The 14,534-nt window shown below is 44.4% G+C and overlaps 1 protein-coding gene across 1 annotated transcript in view; it reads left to right on the top strand.

Annotated features, from left to right (window-relative positions):
* LOC135898163 (prominin-1-like) overlaps positions 1-14,534 on the top strand; it is a 42,873-nt gene that overhangs the window by 2,121 nt on the left and 26,218 nt on the right. The window contains exons 2-11 of the mRNA XM_070535410.1: positions 1,750-1,885; positions 5,218-5,282; positions 6,628-6,833; positions 7,489-7,609; positions 7,707-7,782; positions 8,551-8,640; positions 11,134-11,153; positions 11,927-11,998; positions 13,686-13,752; positions 13,876-13,958. Coding sequence (XP_070391511.1) covers positions 1,750-1,885; positions 5,218-5,282; positions 6,628-6,833; positions 7,489-7,609; positions 7,707-7,782; positions 8,551-8,640; positions 11,134-11,153; positions 11,927-11,998; positions 13,686-13,752; positions 13,876-13,958 — 936 coding nt within the window. The remainder of the gene's footprint in view (positions 1-1,749; positions 1,886-5,217; positions 5,283-6,627; positions 6,834-7,488; positions 7,610-7,706; positions 7,783-8,550; positions 8,641-11,133; positions 11,154-11,926; positions 11,999-13,685; positions 13,753-13,875; positions 13,959-14,534) is intronic.

Genomic DNA, 14,534 nt, shown 5'->3' with positions numbered 1-14,534 from the left:
TTGCGATGACGCTTCGGCACGCTTATCACGAGACAAATGGAATGGAATGGAAAAACTTTAATTCTCTATATCTCAGAGAGATTGGCGGTGGGCCGGTGTCTTCATGTTTTGAGTCCTGGCCGCTTCACAAGGTCGGCGCCCCTATTCCAGGGCACCGCTGAGTCTTGCTGCCTCTCAGGCGTGCTGCACAATTGCCCGTTGGGCTGCGAGCTCGCTGCTAGTGAGCAGACCCTCCCATTGTTCCGCACTTGGGTTACTTACTTTATGGAATGCGAAATTACGCTTGCATTCCCACGTGATGTGATATAACGTGGGGGTTGTTCCGCACCACGGACATGTATCCCTGTACTGGGTAGGGAACATTTTGTGTAATGTGTGCAGGTTGAAGAACGTACCTGCTTGCAGTCTTCGCCAGCTTACTGCAAAAGTCGCGCTCGTTCATAGAGTTTCATTTCAGAACATTCCAAAGCTTGGGCATTGGACTAAGCCATAGAGTTAGGCATGTAACGCTCAAACTAGCGTTCCGTGGCGTTTGGATAGTCATATAATTTTCATCTCACGCCTAGCGGTAGCTGTCCGCGTCACGGGTGTGACAAATTAAAGAGTTGCAGCGTCTCCTTTTTGGTGCAATGGGCTGAACAAAGCGTCTGGGAAGTGCGTTGATATAGTTCGCTATGTGACGACTCCTTGTACAATGTGGCTTGGCGGTGTAACGCCCTCGGTGTTAAACCTTGAGGTGCCTTAGCACAAGACCTCGCGTGCTTCAATGCAGAAGAAAACAACATTTAAACGCCAAGTGATGTCAGCACGTATTGTAATTGTGCATTACGCTCTAGACTCACTAGAGAGAAAAAAAAGCGGTTCTCGTTCATTTTGCTTCCACCTCTTTATTATGCAGAAAGTGGCACCTCTCGCTACGCTGAATTTCCGCAGGATGTGCAGTTACACCCTAAACGTTCTTACATGTTTTTTTTTTGTCCTATGGCTGAACCCTTGCCCTTAAGGCTATAAAGAAAGTAATGTAGACGACCCAGCTAGCCAAAAATTTAAAACTACATGTGCGATGAGGGAAACATAGGTGAAATTATGTCTATTAGTTCCAGTCAGCTTATGTGCATCAACGTATCTGACACGACAATTTTATTGCTACAGCTATTGAAGTTCGTCATGCACTTTTCGTGTCATCTGACGCAGCTGCATTATCATAAAAGGTCACCGTAAAAATAAATTCCGTCGTCCACATCAACAATTTTATCTTATTCCTTAAGGGTGAGGCTGCTATCTATCTGACAATGTGCCCTTCATACACACATATAAGGGTGTTAACATGTTTGGTGTGACATAGAGTGTCTACTAAGGAGCGCACGCAGAGCATTAATGTCGGATGGAAAATGACAATGCATCACTTACTTCCAACAGATGAGCGTTGAAGCGGTATGTATTGACATATCTCGCTCCTTATCTTTCAAAGCTCTGAACAGGGAGCCGTGCAGGGGCGCAATCACGAACGATCACGTTCAGAGATATCACTTTCAGTGCACGCTGATTAACAGGTTAAATTGAGCAAAACAGGTTGCGCTGATTGGCTGGTTGAGCAAAACCACCTCGAATCGTCCAACGCGCGATCGAATTTATGACGCGAAAGTTATAGTATATCTTCAAGAGTGGTCGTCCGAGAATACCACCCCAGCAAGCGAATTCACTGTTTGTAATCATCGCAGTGTAAACGTACATCGTTCTTTCATCAAGGATCCAAAAGGGCGAAAGACATCATCTGCGATGGGCGACAGCGCTGATCGAGTGGAGCCAGCGATTTACTTGAGAGCCTATTACCGCTTGGTGCAGATGGCAGTGTCGGCAATGACTGTGGAAGTCACTGACACCAGTAAGTACTCGTGTATTATCAGCATACCTTTGTATTATAAGCATTTACTGAAAAGCATACTAGTCAATCGAACAGTGCATACATTCATTGAAATCACCCACGCAACACACAGAACACCATACGTTTCAATAAACAGCAAGCTCCAAACAAACGCCCGAACCATCAATAAAGCATTGCATGCCCTTCTCAGCAAATGTTGTGGTGGGTTTGCAACAGCTTCACTGGACATCCCTGTTGATAGGGACCGATAAGAGTTGTTAAGGGTCCGATCTTGTTCTATAAGGCTGATAACGGCCCATAAGGGCCATAAGGGATAATAAAGGCTAACGACAAGTATACTGGTCGGATCAAGTTTCATAACATTGATTATGGCACCGGCCTGCGTGAGATGAGCAAGTGGCACAATGATTACGCATACTTAGAGAACACCCCGAGGAGTTTCTGTGTAATTTGTTTGTTTACTTGTAATACAATGGTGTTGATGTGAAGGCAACTTCTGTTTTCAGCCAGACCTATAGAAAACGAAAAATACGTTGCCTCTGCACTACAGTGTTACAGTAAGCTCCCGCGCACTTTCATCATAATGCATTCGTAATCAGCCACAAACACTATAACACAAGAGGGATAGACTTAGTGTCATGAAACAAGACTGTCTGTAGTGCCAGATTTCATTATAATACATTGGCAGTAGTGTCCCAGTGGAACCAATAAGCTTCACTTATATATATAGATATATAAATAGTGCAGGCTCAGCGCATCAATGCTAAACGAGCAATGCACATGACATCCATGACGAAAATCAACTGTTTGCCAAAGTCACGCTCCGTAAACTTGGTTATATTTATGTGACATACTTATCCAGAACAGCCATCATTAACGCGTCGTAAGGTACTATAACGCAGCAAGAAAGGGATGGTGGGAATACGAAGTAGGCGTACTTCAATGACAGAATCAGCGGTTTACTTTATTTCCAAATTGTTTCTTTCCGAGAGTGGTAATTAGACAACTGACACATTTACCAATATTGTACTTTAATTATACATTAGTGCCACAAGTTACCACCACGTTATTTTTATTTGACTTGTTTAACTGTTGAAATAATGAAATAATAAAAATTAATTAATTGAGAGATAAATCAATATTATTATGCAGCTTCCCGCACATGTTAAATAAATATACCGGGTGTATTTGTGAATACTGTCACTAGGTAGTGACGTTCAAGAAACACAGCAGCAAAACTGTCAATAGCTTGACTAACTTATCATTGGGCGAACATGTGCCTGCAAAAGCAAGTTACTCTCAAAGCACAACAATAGCGGCGAACTCAGTCGATGATTGTCGAAAATCTTAACTGCCGGTCACGCGCGTCGGCTTTTATACATGAGTCATCAAAGTTTCCAAAGCAATCACTGGTGCCCACGTGTCTTCCAGAAAGTACCACAAAATTCGCGTCGCGCATGCGATCAGATTATACAATCTTCGGTAATTAATTAATTTAATTATGGGGTTTTACGTGCCAAAACCACTTTCTGATTATGAGGCACGCCGTAGTGGAGGACTCCGGAAATTTCGACCACCTGGGGTTCTTTAACGTGCACCTAAATCTAAGTACGCGGGTGTTTTCGCATTTCGCCCCTATCGAAATGCGGACGCCGTGGCCGGGATTCGATCCCGCGGCCTCGTGCTCAGCAGCTATACAAGCATCGGTGACAGCAGACAACGCATAGAATCATCGATAACATTCCAGTAAGTTCCAATCAAGTAGGCGCGTCTTGCGCTGAGCGATAACTTTTATGTTGTTAATGAATGATATGCAGTTCCCGAGAATAGGACAAGATAACTACACGTGTCAATACCATCAATTTTGTTTTTTTGAAATATAGCGCAGTTCTAGTCCTTGAGCTAAATCACTCGAAGAGGTGAACATTAGTCGCCAGACAAAATCGAAATGCATAATTAAGTCATTATCAAAGTAACTAATTATAGTCAAACTTCATATTGCAATTTCCGAATTGTAGCAGAGGAAATTGCACGGCATATGCACTTGGAATGAATTCTGACGATGACACCAGTTTTCAGATATACGCTGTCAGTAATACGATGAAGATACGCTGCTCTTCCAGTTGCTGTTTTATCAAAGCGCCGTTTTATACACTCAATTACAAAAGTAACCGGAACGCTAGTGTATTTCGTCGCACAGTTTCAAATGGATATCTCAAAACTGCTGTCATTTTCAGAATTCTTTCCAAGTGGATACTCCTTGTAAATTCACAGGCTACAATTAGTAAATTTATACATGCGCCGTAACCAGTTAATAACTTAATTTGCAAAATTGTGCTAATTAGTTTAATGCATATTTTGATTTCTCGCCCGGATAAGGTCCGCCTCTTTGAATAATCCAGCTTCAAGGTTCGCAAATAATACTGTACTATCTGCCACAGGCGATAGCTAAAAAAATTTTGGTACTCCTCACTAGAACAACCGGCAGATGTTAGGTGCAGCTTAGTCGAGTGATGTGTATTAAACCCTATAAAGCTAACGACGTTGCGCGTAACTGTATGTTATTTTCATGTTGCACAGTGGACAAGCTCATGCAGTGTTTACGTTTACCCACCACGAAGGTCACAATTTTAATTTCACTCAGTTTTTGTGTTTACGTTCTACTCAGCTCAGAAGCAAACACTTAGACAGCCGGATGCCCAGTTAGAGATGGTCTACGCAGCGATTTCACGAGGACGAAGACGATGTGAGATGCTTGTCAAGGAAAGAATGGTGATCAAAAGAGCATTCACACAGAATTACCACACATATCTAGATGCACCTAAGGTTTCTGTGCCACTATTGTTGCGTTGGCTCATGCCCACTCTGGAGTACTGGGCGCAAATGGGCACACATACCCAGTGACACATACCGAATGGTTAGATCAGAGAAAATCAAGTAAATAAAAGAATCTGTTGAATAAAATGCGCTATTTCGTTAAGGGGTCAGGTGTGCTCTAGATTTACTCAACAGCGAACATTATGTGTTCCTTATGCAGGAATTTAATCTCTTATTACGCGGAACAGAGATGCGCATACGGACGCTGCTTTGTCTGTCAGAACACATTACTTATTTAAGTCCGTTTGCTGGAACCTCCATTCGACGCACGTAAAACCACGAATATATCCGCTGAGATACCGACCGATAAGGAAGCAGCTACCACGGCAAACCCAGGAAGGTAGACGAATAGAGCCTCACTTTAATGAATAAATAGAAGATACGATGTACCGTGAAAACGAGTATAATAATTAATGGTCAAGCTTTTATATTTTCTTACATTTTTTTTCGTGTAGGCCTAATCAACGCCATCCTGACAAGAAAGGAAACCGAACACGAGCTCCTCACGTACATAACCGCAGTAAGTTGCAGAAGCAAGTGGCAGTAAATTATCAGCGTGTTGCTCTCTACAATGATGCAAGCAATTAAAACTCGCGTCAGTTATGAAATAAATCCAGGAGTGCGGATTTTTTGACTAGTTGGTTCTTTGAAGTAATTGAGGTCATAGCGCTCGATTCACACGGACTCGTCCTGTCGTCTTTCTTGTCCGCGTGAATCCAGCGCTGTGACCTCAGTTACTATAAAGCTTGGGTGGAACCTCCATTATTGAAATACATGTAAAATTTTAGAAAAGAGGCGCTGGTTAGGCCTCCGCTGAATGAAATGGAACAAATTTACTTATTTGCAAAGAAAAGGTCAATTTTCAGGTGCCTAAGTTTGGTTTACTTCCTTAATATCTTAAAGACCTAGTCGTAAGCCAGTTTTGCAACAATACCGGCTCGAGGCGATATTGTAAGATTCTTAAACAGTGAGTAGTAATTGGAATGAAATGAAATCAGTCTTTACTAAACTAGATTGCAATCGTAAAATTACAAAAATTAAAATTATGGGCTTTCAGTCAACTGCACACTGTGAACGCCGGACACTGAGGCAAGAATGAACATTTACACGGGAAATTCGCACGTTATGTGAGGGCTTCACAGCACGCAGGTATTTTCTGAGAAAGGCACTTAAACAAACGATAATCCGATCCTAACACGATTTATCTGTTACCTTTAATACGCGCCATTTTGCTTCCTTTGTTGCACAGTTACACAGCTAAACTGGATGATCAGTTTTTAAAACTCCAATATTATTCAGTTTTTATAAATGGTATCAGAGCTTGAATAGTCTGCTCCTCACAGTCAGTATAATTTGACTTCTTTCTACAAATGTAAAAAAAAATTATTCTGGACAGTTGACCACATTCCTAATAAATCATTCTTAAATTGCTTTTTTTTTCGACTCAACTGGAAGCATTTCGTTGCATCCCATTCACAACAGTATCATTTTGCACAGACGGTTTTCTCACTAACGCACAAGCGGAAGTGTGCACGCTGCCTTCCATTGAGCGAAATAGTGATAGTTTCTAGAAAGTTCCAAGCATCAAGAAGCGCAGGCTGCGAAGTTCCCGCTAAAGCACTGAGATGAGACTGAACTGATAAATGCGGTCCCTTACCATTGACATGCTTTCATTCTTTATTGAGCCTCTGTATAAAAAGCTCATACTTCGATCTAATGTGCCAACAAATACGAGAGCTGGTTATCTTCATACCAGCGAGGACCATTGTCCTGACAGTTTACTGCCGTCGTTGTCTTTGCATCGCTAAACTGTGAACCACGTGGTATCGATCATCGAGCCTCTTCTGTTTTCTTGCGCACGGCAGCTGTTCACGGACCAGCCGATACTGTGCCTAGTGGGCCTGGTCCAGTCGGTGCTCATGATCGTCTCCTTCGTGGGCGGCTTCTTCTTTGTGCTCGCCCGCATGGTGGGCGCGTTTGGCGGCCGCAAGGTGCAGAACATCACCACAACGTACATGCGCGTGCTGCACTTCTACACCGTCCTCATGGTGCTGCTGCTTTCCTTGAACGCGTGAGAACTACGTCGATTCTCTAGTAGTCCCAGTGCAGTACTGATATTCTCGCTGCTGCTGAGAATAGCACCCGCCGTAGTGGCTTTGGCGTTGCCCTGCTAAGCCCGAGGGGCGCGGGATCGAATCCCGGCAGCTACGGCCGCATATCGATGGGGGCGCAATGAGAGAACGCCCCTGTGCCATGCATTTGGTGCACTTGGAAGAACGCAGGTGGTCAAAATTATACCCGGAGTCCCACACTACGGTGTGCCTCATAATACGGCGTACCCCACAATTTAGTTTAACTGCAACTACGGTTGTTATTGAACTTCCGGTCTAGTTACATGGGGCTTATGTATTTAGTCGAGACCGCAGACACCCTTATGTACAGAAGGCTAACCGATGCACAAAAGCCTGCGCTGGAGCGCATCTGTCAGCCCGGTGTCATCGTCACGGTTGGTTCTTACTGCGCAGTCTTCTGCAGCTGGCCGCCTCGATTTATTACCTTCCTTTTCAACAATATTCGCTTGAGTCAGCAAGGAAAGCTTCACTTCACCAATTTTAATAATTATCGTTGATAAGGGAGTGTAACTTCAATTTTGAATATTTCAATTGTGAATGCCAGCGGAAAAATTAACAAATTTCTCTTCTCAATGCGACTGCTTCGCTACCAAGTGTCTCCATCTTCTGGCTGTGGGGCAGCGCCAACCACTTTTCCGCCGCCGTGGCAAAGAGCGAAAAAATCATACAGCCAGGCGTCAACGACGTGCGGAGCTACATCGTCGAAACTATCAAGGTGAGTCATCAAAATTATCGAGCAATCAGTTTCCTGCGCCTATGTGAGTCTGATTGTCCTAAACTCTTCTCTTCACACCGGTGCGTCTCCTGAACAGAACCTGAAAAGCACTCTTGCCGATCTAAAGTCAACGAGGGAACAAATGTTCAGCCTCGTGACCTCTGGAAACGAAGGTCTGTACTCTGTTCAGGTTGCTCTTCATGATCTGAGAAAACATCAGAATTAAGAAATGAACAATCAATTGAACTGAATTTTTAAATGAACCGATTGTCGTACTCTCGCAGTCTGTATAAGTTCTGGTATTCGCAGAGCCTCATGAGGCCCAAACCAATGTAGTCAAGATGGTCTAACAATGTTTCGATGCAGCGGTCACCAAAAGCCCAAAAGCGTATGGGATAACCTTGGGCCATCTCTAAAAAAGCGGCTGATCTGCACAATGAGAGACATGAATAGCGAGGGATAATCCAAGTGCAAACGATACATTTGTCATGTTCAGTGGGAAGCACCCAGTCCTTGCTGGTGGCCGGGAGGATGGGCGAAGCTTTCGTCGGATGCTTAGTCGCAGATAACACACACTTCCATACAGTGTAACACTCTCCGATTGCGGCAAAATGTGCTCATCAAAGGTCTCAACATTCGAACACCCGGTCAGATACGCAAGGCTACTTTTATGGCAACTGTTTTTTTCATTAGCCAGCGACCTTGGCTAACGATACTGTCACTACCCTGTCACACTCGCAAGAACAGAACTTACGAACCGCCCAAATGGATGGTATGTTTTCTGAATACCGTAACAGTTCTGAAGCTTCAATAGCCCGTCAAAGTGCAGTGCGAACGTAGTGAAACGGACACTCTCATCTTAATTGGTAGAGAATGCTCGACAATTCAAGAGTAGCAGTTCTTATACAACGAAAATCCTAGCCCAATTCTTATCTTTTCAGAGTACCGGAAGAGCATCACTTATCACGCTGACCAAGTGCTAACCGACTGTGGCCTTCCAACGCCATCTGTACTCGCGTCGCTGAAGGACTGTACGTGACAGGAATTTGAAGATTCTATTGCTGGGCGCTAATTCAAATTTCAAGCGTGATTATAGACAAGTTTTAGGGAGCTCATTCGATCAAAGGATCTCGTTTCGTGTAATAAACATTATCACAGTTTCGTCATAAGGGCGAAACAATGAATGCGATAACAATATGTTTGACTATTACACGAAGTGTAAGACTCGTAGTTGATGGGCAGTGGGAATTGAAGTAAACGTAAGCTAAGCAAGAACGACCTGTTGTGCTAGGGGTCCTTCGTTTGAAAACTGTCATTGGGCAATTTCATTTGTTTAATAATTAAAGACGACGTCTCTCTTAGTGACCTTACCACCAATTTTCCGCATCGGGTATGTTCCAAACCTCTCTTCTGAGCCGACCCCGGAGGTACTTCACAGCCACGCCAATAAAATAACATCATTTTTGATCTTGAACCTTGTTATTATTTCGCACTTTTAATCTTTAAGTGTTAGAAGATTTAAGATAAAAGGTAAGCGCTGTCGGGTGTATTGCTTCATGACATTTGTTATTGGGCTGCCGTTCTCAATGTTCTGAGGAATAATCTTGTCAAGAATGTGAGATTTTGTATAAGAAACTTTAGTGATAGAATGATGTGGCAATATAATCCCCATGTACCATAAACCTAAACATGTGTAGCATACATATGATAAATATATACGGAATCTCATGGCGACGACGACGGCGACGACCACGGCAAAAATTCGCTTGAAGTGCGCATATAATTACTAAGTCAATAAAAAACTTATCTTGCTTAAGAGCTTTTCCTCATAAGCACCATACAGTTATGTGAGTGAATGCGGGGATAACGAGAAGACCACGCTTGCGATGGCCAGTCCCGAACGGCACTTGCGTAAAAGAATTTTTGTGAATGCAGGCCAGTATTTGTTGATGCGCGCGTAACTTCTAAAACGAGACGCACACGTCTTGCCCCGGGTGGTTGTTTCGGCATTTCCGTCACGCGGTCTGAACACAATGGAACGCTCGCAGCTCCTTGAAGCATGATTATACCACTCGTTCCACGTAACTTGCGCCTGAATTTGCAAATATGCAAGTGTCGCGTAGCTGGACCGAACCAAAGTAATGTTGTCTGCAGTCGCTTGGAGCAAATGAAAATGTGCTTTTTTTTATCAAATTTCGCGGGCTTTCTTTCAAGCTCGGAAAAACTTTTATGCAGCACGTTTTGAGAACAGAAGCGGGGGATGAGGAATTCATGGCCGTGTACAATTTTCTCATCGACACTTTTGCTCTGAATCTAATATTGAACCAGTTAAATAACCAATAATAACTAATTATGTAATCAGGCGAAATACAAAATACAGCCCGACTTGCTGCAAGCGGCCGCAAGCATTACCTTGGTTTTTTCCAGGTACGTGACACATGCGTATTTAAAAATCTTGGCTCAAGTTACGCGGGACACACAGTGTATCCAAGAATTCACGTAGTCACCAGTGGAATGCGCTCTCTATATATACCCAGTCAGCGGGCATGCAGTGCGCCACAAGCCTGAGTGATCAGCGCCTGGAAGGGCAAACGTCAATCGCATCGAATGCGCAAAGGAAAAGCGCTTAGTCACGGGGGCTGGAGACGGCTAGACAGGGCGTCGGCACTACTCACATCTTCCCCGCGCACAGCTTTCATAGAAGGGAGTTCGAGAACTCTGGATATTAGCGTTTAACATTAGACAAAGATTTTCTTCAGAAAAGGGAGTCGCCTGCACACTCCTCGTGTTTAAAGGTGCCTATTCTTGGGCGATTTTTGCCAGCCCTTCGTGCTAGCGATTTGCGCTATCGAATTTTATCGAAGTTTGCTGCCGGTGAAATACATTTATAATGCTATCCTGCACCCGAACAATAAAAGTGTGACTGCTAACTTTCTTTGCGGAAGTTTTATTTAATCCCATTTCAGAAAATTTTCGGCTCCATTTCTGCACCCAACCTTCTTTATCGAAGTAACTGAGCAGTGGCGCATATTTGGCCAATTTCCAGTTACTTGGCCGTACAATCGACCCATACAAATCACGAACCCCCCCCCCCCCCCCCCCCTTCTGCTGACCCTCACCTTTCGCCTCTGGCTAGCCCATCTCCGGCAATGCCGTAGAAGCACTCTGTGAATCACAAGATTAAATGTATTTCTAAAGTAGTCGAGTATTCTCTTAAAGTGAAGCACGCAATCACATCCGTATTAAAGAGATGCCCTCATTTCTTTTATTTTTTGTATTATGTAGATATGTAGATGGTGGCATACATGAGCCCAATATCTGTTCTCTTGAATCTGTGTGCCAAACGTTGACTGAACAGACGTGCCCTTTGTGGCCTATGTGTCATTACCCAGTTAACCAGTGAAGTAACGTCTAGCTACCATCATTTGATTTGAAAGCAGTGTAAGAGAACATGATCACCTAGAAGTAACGTTCGCCTAAATCTGTACAAACATGTTCCTCGCTTTTTTTTCTCCTCACTACAGTTCTTGACGGTGTCAGACAAGTAAGTTCCTAAGGGACTACTAGAACCATTAGTCAAGGACACTGAAAACTGCTGACTTGGTGGAGAAAGGGCATCGCATGCAGCTCGTTCCTAGCGCACCAACAAGCTCAGCGTCAGTCGTTCCGTTAATTTTTTTTAATTCTTGGATACATTTTTTGGGACAGCTGGTACATGGGACGTGACAGCAAATGGCGCAGGAAAGCGATGAACAACGTTTACTGCTTCTCCACCATAACTTGATCGTATGAGATATTGTAAGAAAAAAGTATCACTCCACCGCTCTCTGCGTTTTACTTTACTTGCACCGACGTGCGCCTGACTGCTTCCTACTTATTCCCGATCTTTAGCCTTCCCAACGGTCAAATCCTTGATGTTTCGAACTCGTCGAGTTGATCTCGACAAACACTGCACGGGAGCCATAAAACTGTCTTACTGGATGTCTTCATAGTTATTGCAAGAGATTGTTGTTTTTACGATTGGTTGTTCTTACGAGTTGCATATGCGTACGAATTGCGTTGTGAACACCCGCCCTGTAACGTGCACAGCGTATCGAATCGGCCACTTTGCCGTTCAGTTTCTTTAGGGCTTTGGTGCGAGCCTATCGAGAGGGAGACTGAATATGATCGAGAAAAATTACTGCCGTAACTAGTCTGCCGATCATAGCAGCTCCTGTATATCCTGAATTTCCGCTGAATTTCCGCTTATGAAACTTCCTCCGCCTTTTGGTGATCTACAGAAGCCATTTGACTGTTCAACTTTCTTGCAAAACTCAGGAATGCGCGTCGGATACTTCGTGCAAGAAGAATGTGGACGAGGCAGAAGCGGCCAGAAAGAATATACTCAACGTAAGTACCTACGGGAGAATAATATTGTAATAAAGGGACACTAAAGGCAAATAATAAGTCGACGTGGAATGTTTGAATACAATTCCAGAAACCTCGCAACGCTTGTTTCGTGCCTAGAAAGGACTTCGTTTACGAGAAAACTGCACCTGAAGGGTCCGAATACATTTTTGGAAATTCAAATCTCCCGCCATCCTACCGGGAAATTGGTGACGTTGCATACGCGATCACCACTCTTTGCTACCGTCTGTGAGTAAAATGGCATCCGACAGACGGCGGCACCGAGTCAGGACAGAGTGGTGCATTCGCCGCTGCAGCTGCTTTTTGGTCATGTAGCGTAGACCGTTCGGGCATCCCGCGACATAACATGGAAGTTGTATTCTCGGCTACTTGAAGTTTGTGCGAGTTTTGCGAGCCAGCAAAACCAGCGCAGCACTAAAGGGCCGTTTATAGTCCGACGTAACGCACGCGCGCGCGCGCGCGCGCGCACGCTACGTCACGTCGGCGAAAACGACACCTCTATAGTCGGGCGCACCGGCGCAGCTAACGTAACCGGCGGCTTCCAACGCGCCCCGGCGGGCTCGGCGCCGATTTGGCTCCGGAGCCATTCGCGCGTCGAAGTCGGCGGAACTCTCGCACCACAATGCACTGCGCGCGAAGAAAAAGGCGCCAACACAACTCCGCAGACGGCTTTTGCGGACGGCGCGCGACTTGGTGAACCTTCTGCGTATGCTCCGAAGATAGCAGCCTACGGCGCGCGCGTTGAAGTATAGAGGGGATGGCATGTCGGCTGGCGCAGCGCAACCGACGTAGCGTGACTGACCGCGAAGGACGCTCGCCCGCGCGCCGATAACGTCGGACTATAAACGGGCCTTAAGCGATAACGAAAGTGCTGAAACGGGAAAGCGTGGGCAGCGCAGATTCGAGCGAGAAGGAATCCTTTCGACCGACCACCCACGTCGTTGTCAAGGGTAACTTCAATGAGTTCTTTTTTCTAAATATGAAACAGAACTGGACAAGTAGCATTTTATATAGTCTTGTAATACAATACAATGATGTTTTTTGCAATGAGTGGTTGAGTATTACTAAGAGAATTTAACTGAGGAGTGCTTTCGTCATCGGGCAAGTACTTCAATGTCCCGGGGAAGTCTCCAATCATGTCCTGCGTTTACCTCAGTTTCTCGATTATTAAGCCTTTGTGCGCGAGAATAGAGACGCCTTAAAGATTTTCAAGCACTGATCTATCACGGATGGACGGACGGACGGACGGACGGACGGACAGACAGACAGACAGACAGACAGACAGACAGACAGACAGACAGACAGACAGACAGACAGACAGACAGACAGACAGACGTCCGTCCGTCCGTCCGTCCGCCCGTCCGTCCGTCTGTCCGTCTGGACAGATGTCCAGACGGACAGACGCTTTAGCTTTAGAGTTTTCAAGTAGACTCGTGCTGAAAGAGTCGGCTACCTGAAAATCACCTAAACTACAATAGCTGTTGTTCTATTAGGCACTACGTTACTCTGCATAATTATTGTTTTCGGCAAGAGCTTTGTCTGTATTGGCACACGCACATCGTTTCGCTCACCGCTATCGCGGTCCTTCACCGTCACTACAACTCGAGGGTACGATACAAAAGACTAGAAAACATTAAAGTGTTGTGTTAATTTTGTTGCTCTGTCTCAGGTGACGCGAACAATTCACGAAGATTTCCAAGAAAAATTCAACGCCTCCGTAGAAAGCTTCCTGTTGCGTGAGTGTTTAAATAAGCCCGAAAATTTGTCAATAATTATGTTTAAATCCCGGGTCCACATTTCAAAACTTAACTTTTTGTTTGTGTGTTTTTTGTCGTTCGTTTACTTTCCTCTCTCCCCAGTCTCTCCTATTCAGACCGAGTTCGACGACATAGACCGCAATGACTTGGGCAGGATCAAGAAAATAAACTTCTTGGAATCAGCTGTAAGTGAAGCGCACTCTAGCAGAGAAAGTGTCGACATTTGTATGCAGACGAGGTGACTTCTTCCACTTCCGATATACGTGTTCGGCACAAATGAACAGGCTCACGGAATTTGAATGAGTACATGTGTCACACCGCCCGTGATGTGTTGCGCATAATTCATTGGACGAGTTTCAGCATTGCTTGGGCAGGCTTGGCCGTTAAAGGTGTCGTAGCCGTTGTACACCGCTCCACAAAGCTTCCGCATACTGATTAATGCATGCCATTGTGCATTCAAAGCTACGCGCAAGTGCTGTTAGGTCTCTAGCTCTCTAGCTCCTCGTTACCATGAAAAAGAGTTATCAATTAGCACATCGAATTGCGCACATATTTAAAAAGGAATTTCAGCGCAACTACGCGTAGAACGTCTATATATATATATATATATATATATATATATATATATATATATATATATATATATATATATATATATATATATATATATATATATATATAAAGACTATGAATTACAGCGCTATCAAGATGAAGAAAATGCAATAAGCACATGGCATTGTGTACGACCTCGTTGTTCAGTG

The sequence above is a fragment of the Dermacentor albipictus genome, chromosome 3 (assembly GCF_038994185.2).
Source record: "Dermacentor albipictus isolate Rhodes 1998 colony chromosome 3, USDA_Dalb.pri_finalv2, whole genome shotgun sequence".
NCBI lineage: Eukaryota > Metazoa > Arthropoda > Arachnida > Ixodida > Ixodidae > Dermacentor > Dermacentor albipictus.
This window is presented reverse-complemented; position numbering and strand designations above follow the sequence as displayed.